Here is a 9,711-nt window from a genome sequence, read left to right as displayed (position 1 = left end):
TTAGGACACTATACAATATGTACATAAACATTACTGTCTAATATATTTTTCAGTGTTTTTCAAGAAATTCATTCATATTTTTATATATTATGTTTATATATATTTGATATAGATATGTGTATGTATATATATATGTGTGTAATGTGTATATGTATGTATATTTACGTATTATATGTATATATTATGTATGTACACCTCCATGCCGTCTAATTCTTTAGTCATATCTTTTTCATGCTAGAGGTTGTCTGGAAGAGATCACTCTTTTAGCGATCAGACCGCCTTTTGTACATATCTATATTTTCTTTTACGGTGTAAATTTTTTTTCTCTGATAGTGTACAATAAGAGTATTTGTATTGTATTTTATTAAACTGTTACTTATCTCATAAACAGACCAGACTTGTACAAAACTGGGTTTAAAGATACAGATGTAGAGAAAATATTTTATTGATACCAAACGATATTCTATATAGCCTGCGGCATGTTTGCAGTTTACTACAAAACGAGGATTGTGAGCAACTGTAACAGGTAATTCGCACGGCCCACCTGTCCTGCAGCGCCCGCAGCAGCTCGTGCGCGCTGGCGGGCGGCGGCTGGCCGGGCGCCGCCAGCGGCCGCAGGTGCGCGGGCGCGTCGCCCAGTCGCGGGGGAGGGGGCGCCACCGCGAACGGGTTCAACTCGATGCCTTCACCTGGAATTATTACAAAGAGGTATTTAAGCTTTTGAAAGTACCATACTGTACGTGTCACACATTCAGCAATGTGATTATCTTCATCATTATCATCATTACAGCCTATACAGTCAGTCCACTGCTGGACATAGGCCTCCACAAGTTTACGCCAAAAATAACGTGAACTCATGCGTTTTGCCCATAGTAGGCAGGCGGGTTGGTGACCGCAGTACTGGCTTCGTCGCACCGAAGACGCTGCTGCCCGTCTTCAGCCTGTGTATTTGAAAGCTAGCAGTTGGATGGTTATCCCGCCACCGGTCGGCTTTTTAAGTTCCAAGGTGGTAGCGGAACTGAGTTATCCCTTAGTCGCCTCTTACGACACCCACGGGAAGAGAGGGGGTGGCTATATTCTTTAGTACCGTAGCCACACAGTACACACACACACACACACACACAGTGATTATCTTATAAACTAATAACTTCCTAAGACTATTTCTTACAAAATTGCTGCTTGCCCGATGGCGAATAACGTCTGTACTTCTGTCTATATATACTCAAAATAATTTTAATAAGCTTAGTGTTAGATTGACTTTCATTGGGTTTGGATTCACTTATGACCTTCCCTCACATGTCATCTCTCACTCAACCGTAGACTGTACCATACACATATAAATCTACAGTTATTTATTATTGACTAGCCGTACTGTAAAATCTGCGTTAATTATAACTTCAATTAATAAACTACCACTGCCCAGTTAATAATAGTCACAGCATAATAGCTTTATATAATAAGCTATGACCGAGAATATCAATCATAATTTTGCTAAATTTATCAAATTTGGTAGCTTTGATATACAAAGTTTCATACAAAATGTTTAATGTCTTACTAAATGGACATTTTAAAGAATTTATTAAAATTAATTTTCTTCAAACACCCATAATTGAATAATGTCTCATGTTGTTACCAGTTATATCAGCAATAGAAGGAACAGCCTTCTGCATTTGCTGTTCCTCCCATTCTTCTGCTTCGCTGTTGATCTCTTCATCAGAGAGTGCTGCTTTTGTGCCACCTGTAAATTAATTTTGAATATAAGTGCACGGGCAAATTGTGTTTAAAAAAATACAATTATTTTCTTCTTATGGTTTTAGTTAATCTAAAAGCAAGACTTCCTTTTTCTAAAGGTTGTCTGGAAGAGATAGATCTTTAGTGATAAGACAGCCTTTTGTACACTTTTTTTTTGTTTTTCTTGCACATTCCTATGTTACATGTATTGTTTCTGGTTGTACAATATAGTATATTTGTAAGCTTAACGGCTTTAAACAGCACAGCTTTAGCCATAACTTTTGGACACCTGCAACACCATGTGCAACACAATCACATAGTTGACCCTATCCCTGACCCTTGCTGGAAGCTCTGGCTAACTTTCATACTACAGAAATACAACACTACTTGGTTGACTGTGGCCTTCTGCAAGATAAATAACTTCCCTAGTCAATATATGCTAGTCATAGTTCCCTAGTCAATAGATAAAGTACTTCCCTAGTCAATTAATATTCTTTCTATATTTGAAAATATTGGGCAATTCAGGTCTTTGTTTGTGTAGCACAAGTAACTGACATTTTCTTTCAGTTTGAAAATAGAATGCTTTGAATAAATCACATCTGAACTCTATTTGTTACTCAGAATATTTGAGATTTCTGATTACTACTTAAATTCTGTGTCATATGAATTAATTTTACATTTATATTTTATTGACATATAAATATTAAAATAAAATAAATATCTACACAATACACATACGGTCATCTGTTCCTAAAGTAAGCAACTTAATGCTTGTTTTAAAGGTAACAGCTGACTGGTATAGTATATTTTTTTTTCGATAAACATATTACATATATAAATATATAAAATAATACATATATAAATATATATATTACAACCAGACTCGGGATGGAAACCCACAACCCCCGGAACAGAATGCAGGGTCACAACAAACTGCTAGTCAATTATTATATGAATCTTACGTTTTGGTTTGTCACTAGGCAGTTCCAGACCCCGGACAACGATCCTGCCTTCCTCTTCATCGTCATCTCCATCTTCATCTCGAACAAGTCTCGACCCTGGAGGGGCTTCCGACTGTATGGGCACAAAGTCTCCAAGCTCCCGAGCCTGTAATAATAATACTTTGCTGAAATATCTTCACAGTACACAAGTTTGGTATTGAATTATTGATTTTGATTACCGATATGATAAATATAGTATTAGAAAAGTACAAATATTACACAATTAGAATTATATTATTTAGAATTATAATTTACAATCATTTTTGTTAGTTTCTAGTGTCATTGTTTCTTCCTTAAAACAATCTCTAGCTATCCTTTTTGACACCAATGTTAAAAAATCCAGCTATATAACTATATAATATCTTTTGAGGAGAAACTTTTTACAACATACAGTATGGAGTTTTATTTGTTTTAGTACCTATAATAACCTTTTAATAATTTATTTTTTTTAGCAAAATTCTAAAAGAAATTCTTATTCAATACCAAACGGACATTTACATATACTTTACTTATTCTGTCATATTTTACCACATACACATCACTTACCTAAAAGTCTTAAAGCTGATCTGCATACGTAAATCATTATCACATACATAGCTGTCACTGCTATACTCGATCAATTGCAGAACCGAACCTAAGATCTACAGATTTACCAAATTCACAAATACTATCTCCGGATTGATATTTATCTTTAGCACTGTTGAAATTATAATCGTCGAAAAAATTACGAAGGATTAATTTACAAACAATAATCGGTATTGCAGAGAAGAGTGTTGAAATAATAATCTGCACGGGTTATCAGGCGGCACGGACGAGTGAACCGAGACGGAAGTGACGCAGCGACGGGCGACCTCTAGTCCCTCACCTCTCATACCTGCTGTCGGGTCTTGCGTGCCGCGTGGATGAGCGCCGCGTCGGGAATGTGACCGGGCGCCACGGCCAGCGCCGCGCGCACCGACTCAGCCCGGTACTTGTGGAAACCCCTACTATCCTCTTCTGTGCCACTTTCATCGGAAACATCCCCCGTAGCGTCGGCTGCGAGGGCCTCCCGTCCGGATAGAATCAGACCTTCGAGTGTAATCTTCTTCTTAGGCTTCGTTTTCACAGCCTCCTCTTGTTGTTTTTCCTGTTTTATGAATACAGTATATTTTTAATTTTATTATTATTTATTTTGGGTAGACAATTTGAACTATGAATCTGAGTTCTGGATATTTTATAAAATATAGGTGACAGTAAGCCTTTTCTAATCTATATTAAATTTATAAAGATAGAGCTAGTCGGAGGATGTGACTTTTAGCACTTAGCAAAAACCAAACTGATTTTAGTAATTACTTTTGAGAGAAAATCCTTATATTTTATAGTTGTGTACTTGAGATGGAATGCTGTGTCTATCTACATCAGAAGATTGACACTTCACATTACAGTAACAGTACAGACATAATACAAAACTAGTCTAGTCCTTTACATATTTATATTTGCAAACTACCAATTTAAAAGTCCCCAAGCACCTGATTTATCTCATGCCAAGGAAACCACACATACATATGACGACTGTTTTAAATAAGCTTTCTACCTCTGGTTTTGATTGTGAGCATTAGTTTTTTAACATAACTAGTGGTCACCAAGTAGTAAAATTTCAAGCATAATTAATTTAAATTATATGTTTGAACATTATTAAGGTTCTGTTGTCAAAGACTATACTATAATAATAAACAAAAGAGTATTGTAGAGAGTCATTAAGAATACAAGCGTCTCTGATAACTTACTGGAAAGACTCGGTGATAAATTGTAACAAAGATTATCGAAATAAATGATTTTTATTTTTATTATTTTATTTTTAGTATATATGCTTGTTTTAAATTCAAGGTGTTGCGTAATGTTGGTTTTTATTGATTTATATGCTTAGTTTAAAAAAATATTAGCATTCTGCTCTCCTACTCTATATAAACTATATTTCGCTCACTTATAAGAGTGCGAAATTTCATACTCATCCGTCAGCGCAATTTTCGTAAAAAGGGGTACACAGTTTTTGCTTCACATATTTAATATATATATATATATATATATATATATAAAGATTTGTCTGTGCTTACATCAAAATTCTATCACTAGTAAACAAATTGAAAATCATATTAAAACAGGCTGTAAGAAATGTTAATATACGTACTATAACCTTTATTGCTAACAAGTAAAACAGTGTGTTCAGTAACCATAGCATTGTTAAGATATCTTTAGCATCAGAAATGCAAGTGATATACGCAAAAAAAAACTCTTTTTTACAAGCATTACCTCATCACTATGATTGTCAAATTTATCATTATCACCATCGGGAACCTTTTTTTTCTCTTTCTCTCTACGTTTTGCCAACCTCTTACTTTGTGAAGATTTTTTCACTTGGAATACTTCTCCATCTTCTTCTTCTGCAATTCAAGTATATATAAAATGGAGTAATTAATTACATACACAAAATATATAAATTCAGTGTTGATTAAGTTAAAGGTAACATTTTTAAAAGTAACATCATAATTGAATTTGAGATGGATTTTACTTTAAGATCTTGTAAATTTTATACCAAAATATAAACAAGACAAGTGTAAATAAAATATATATTGACTTAATAGTACAGACAACAAAGTTAGCAATTTTCAAATATTATTGTGCAAAAATTAAGGATCTTAAGGATTAAGGAAATTAAGGATTATCGCTTGCTGAGTAGAAATTTTACAAAAGCAGAGAAATTGCATTAATGGGTTAACAAATTGACGCAGAGGTTAAATTTAAAAGAAAATTTTGTTACTCTGACTGTAAATACAGTATGGTTATTATTATTTACGTAGAAATACGGTTTACTATAAGGGTTCGGTTATGTAGGGCATCATATAAGATACACTATTAAAGTCTATGCAGCATCTTCCAGCTTTGAAGATATACTGCAGCGTCCTACCTTCATCTGCAAAACTTAAAAGCTTAGTGACTTTAACAGGCTTTTCCTTTTTAGTCTGATTGCTAATAATTGGCGGCGGCGGTGGTTCAGGGTCTCCGTCATCGTCATCGTCCGCACAAAATACACGCCTTTGAATTTTCTTCGGCTTACGAAACATTGACATTTTTATACTATTATTTTCGATAGTTCACTATTATTTCTTAGAATATCACATTAGTTGTTCATAATATACTCCCTGTTAATCTGACTTCCATCGAAGCAAAAATTGAAACTTGAAAGTTGAACGTATAAGTGTATAATCTATGCTTGAACGTATAAAACCGTAAAACGTCAAAGTATATACTATAGTGTTGTTACCTTGGTTGCTACCGACTGGAGAGTATCGATAGATTATGAGGGTAAACAAAACCAATAGACTAATTACCAAATAACCAATAACAACTAAAAACTTAAATCTTTCAAGTTATCAATAACATTTCGGCATTCTTATATTTTTATGAATACGATCGATATGAACTATCTATTCGTATTTTAAGATATTGATTACGTGAATTTTTTTGTAAGAATGATATGGTACTGATTTTTTTTTCAAGGTGTGATATAAATAAATGTCAAAAATATTTGCAAAAAATTTCATTTACCGGCTACTAATTTCTTATGAAAAACCTTACCATTTTTTATTTGAATCAAGCTTTATTTTTCATTCATAAATATGCTTTTGATCACCATGGATCAAGAAAAAGTTGCCCGATCATCGATAATGGAAAATTTTAACGCACATGAATTTCAATAGGAGTTGAATAAATGCTCTCTCTGTAACAACAAGTACAATAGCAGTTGAATTTTATAAGTTTACGATATTTATTCAATTTTCTTTAAAACTTCTCCAAATGCAAGTTAAATTTTTGAGTAACATAATGATACTTTTTCATGCAGTATCGGAAGAGAACACGTATAAGCTCGTAAGGGCAACCTCGTTGCAGAGAACCCTAGTCTACCGAATTTCTCTTGTGCCAGTACCAATTTATCGCATCTTGTCTTGGCTGTTTGTCAGGAAAGAAATTTTGATCCATAGTAGTCAAATTCAATAGGATGTTAGCACTGGTTCTATGCAGGCGAACAAAACAAAGCCTCGTCACGAACAGAATTTCGCGGCTCGAAAACATTTTCGGGTGAACAAGTGTTGGACACGTAATATCTGTATGATGTTTTTTTTTTTGAGAAGGGAAGACAGATCGTTTACTTTGAAAATTTAGTTAAGCTTTTATGTATCCTAGAATTTTGAATTGGTAATCCAATATTCTGGGATGGCCACGACACACCGTCTCCCATTCTGTATGCATTTGCGCTGAATGGCATGGTCTGATCTTGACGAATTTTCCGATGTCCCGCAAGCAGAAGTGGTGAAATTCCCAAATTATAACATTGCTGCCGGTCACATCTCGTCGTTAAAAAAGGTCCATGTTCACATAGTTTTTGCAAACTATCTGTTACGTTATTTTGTCACTATTCTTATGATAAATACGATTTAATTTTTTTTTAATAATAATAATATGTTTAGATGTGACGTACACTTTATGTTATATTAATTTAAACATGAATGTTCAAATGTATGTTCGGGGATAGCTTTCGTCGTTTATGAACCGGTTATAATTATTTCTTTGTAGGAAAGAAGATATCCCTGCAGGCCTAGCATGCGCGCCACGACAAAATTTTGTCTACCCCTTTTCTCGTATTATCTCTCTATGTCTACAGTAGCTAACATGCGTGCACGCGATACTCTTCTCGTTACGTCAATAGAAGAGATAATCATTAAATTTTAGTGATCTGTGATATTTATCTCTACGGAAGCTAACATGACATCGTAATTTTGTCGGATTTTGTCGTTTTAGGAAGAGAAACTTCTCGTTTTCAATATTATCGACGAGAAAGACGATAAATAAAAAATAAATAAAACCGGGTGCCTATTTTTTGTATACCATGGCGTTTCCCTATTATAATTATATAATTTCGGTATACGAAGAGTGGGAAATGCGAAAAGTCGAGTGAAGTGTGCCATATAATGACACAAAAAACGTATTTGCGCCCTGTTGCTTCTTATTCTAAATAATAATAATAATAATACTTTATTTCAGACCAAAGTATAAGTCCATATTGGGTTAGTACAACAAGACAAGACAACATTCAGAATAAAAAACAAAACAAAATTATATTAAAAAAATCAATAACTAAAAATAAAATTAAATAGAATAAAAGTAAAATCAATAATCAAAAAAAAAAAAATTCAAAAATTAAAAAAATTTTAAAAATTAAAAAAAAAGCCAAAAGGCCGAGAACATTGTTAAATAAAACATGTGTCACTCGTTTGAAATTATACAAACTTTGGCTCATCCCGGTTTGGCACGATTGGTCAATAACCTTGTAAATTCAACTTTACGACATAAGAAATAAGAATGATATTCAGTTGTGATTATGGTTGATAATGCTTCTCTACTCGACAAGGCGAAGTCTTCGGAAGAGAATTTTGTCTCTCGTAGTGCGCATGTTAGGGTACTCGAGAAAATACTCGATGTAGACATTATCTCTCTCTCTCGTCAAGAGATATCTCGTTGTATGCATGCTAGGCCGGCTGGTGTGGTACCATGATAAGGAAACCAGGATCTGATAGAGGGATCTCAGAGAAATCGAGTGAGTATCTCGAAAATCCAGATAACTTTTTACTGGGTGTACCGATTTTAATGATTTTTAATTTAATCGAAAGCCGATGTTTACTATGTGGTTACATTTAAATTTCACCGAGATCTGATTACAACTTTTGGAGTAATTTTTGATAATGCGTATTTACTTGACTATTTTTTCTTCGATCTACGTACGTACTTGTCGATGTAATTGAAGTCGTTTTTTTTTTCGTTTGCCTACAAACACAATTATTTTTATTTATGTATTGGCGGTCGTCTATATATTTTTACGACAAATAATGGCTAATTTTCAAGGCGATTTTAACCAATACAGCATTAATCCTTATCTCATTAAATACCTTAAATAAATTGTTGATTTAATATAGATCTATATGGCTCTTTACAGCATATGATTTAAATGAATATTTTCGAAGATATTACAGATTTAAAAATTGCGGTACGTAGCGTTTGCGGCGATTCCGGCCAGCTTTTACTCTAAAGTTAACGCGTGCGGGCCACGGGCAGTAATGAATAAATCAAAACTACTGGATCGATTTTAATCATTTTTTCAGTGAATGACATAGGCTATAATTATATTTTATACCTGTGCGAAGCCAGAGCGGGTCGTTAGTTATATATAATTTAATGCAATTTTATTAAAATTAAGCTTGCAATATTATATTATAAAGAAATCAGAATCTCAAATATGTCTCTCTTCTCCTTTGCCTTTGCCGTTTTTATCAATAACTATCTACAAACAAACCGGTAACAACACTATCGCTCGGCGACAGCAACTTCTCTGAAATAGACTCGGATCAGTCGTTTTTGAATATCATAATTATCAAAAATTGACCTTTCCAGCGGTGATCGAACCTGCGTCTCCGACTGACCGTGTTGGCGCTCTAGCCAATTAAGCTATGGAACAATGCACCCGCTAGATCGAAATTTTTGATATGATGATTATATTTTCGGTTTAAGCGGATTTCGAATCAGTCGCTCGTACCATCCGCATATTGTATGAGGGCGAGCGGCCTGTGTTGATAAACAAATCCGACTGCAAACCAATCCGGCTGCAACTAGTTTTACTGTACGCGTAGGACCATTTGGACTTGACAGAGGGGAACGCCTCCGTATTGCTCTATAATAGATTATGTTTTTTATGAATATGTTTATAGTTTAAGATTTCGCCGATGTATACTATCAAAAATGGATTTTTACGATATAATTAGATAAAAAAAATCTTTAAGATTATGAAGTAATATGTATTTTATGTTATGATATGATAATGAAGAGAAAATCGATTAACTTTAATCGATTAATCGTTGATAGCCGACAACGACATGAGATTTACAAATCT

General features: G+C 34.0%; 1 protein-coding gene across 1 annotated transcript in view; it reads right to left on the bottom strand.

Annotated features, from left to right (window-relative positions):
• LOC123659737 (PAX3- and PAX7-binding protein 1) overlaps positions 1-6,018 on the bottom strand; it is an 18,549-nt gene extending 12,531 nt beyond the window's left edge. The window contains exons 1-6 of the mRNA XM_045594921.1: positions 5,677-6,018; positions 5,022-5,152; positions 3,607-3,858; positions 2,694-2,838; positions 1,634-1,738; positions 545-689 (exon numbers count right to left, since the gene is read on the bottom strand). Of these exons, the coding sequence (XP_045450877.1) occupies positions 545-689; positions 1,634-1,738; positions 2,694-2,838; positions 3,607-3,858; positions 5,022-5,152; positions 5,677-5,839 (941 nt within the window). The 5' untranslated portion in view covers positions 5,840-6,018. The remainder of the gene's footprint in view (positions 1-544; positions 690-1,633; positions 1,739-2,693; positions 2,839-3,606; positions 3,859-5,021; positions 5,153-5,676) is intronic.
• Positions 6,019-9,711: the final 3,693 nt, after the last annotated feature.

This window comes from Melitaea cinxia, chromosome 2 (assembly GCF_905220565.1).
Source record: "Melitaea cinxia chromosome 2, ilMelCinx1.1, whole genome shotgun sequence".
In the NCBI taxonomy this organism is placed as follows: Eukaryota; Metazoa; Arthropoda; class Insecta; order Lepidoptera; family Nymphalidae; genus Melitaea; species Melitaea cinxia.
Note: the sequence above shows the minus strand (reverse complement) of the source record. Positions and strands in the feature narration are given on the sequence as shown.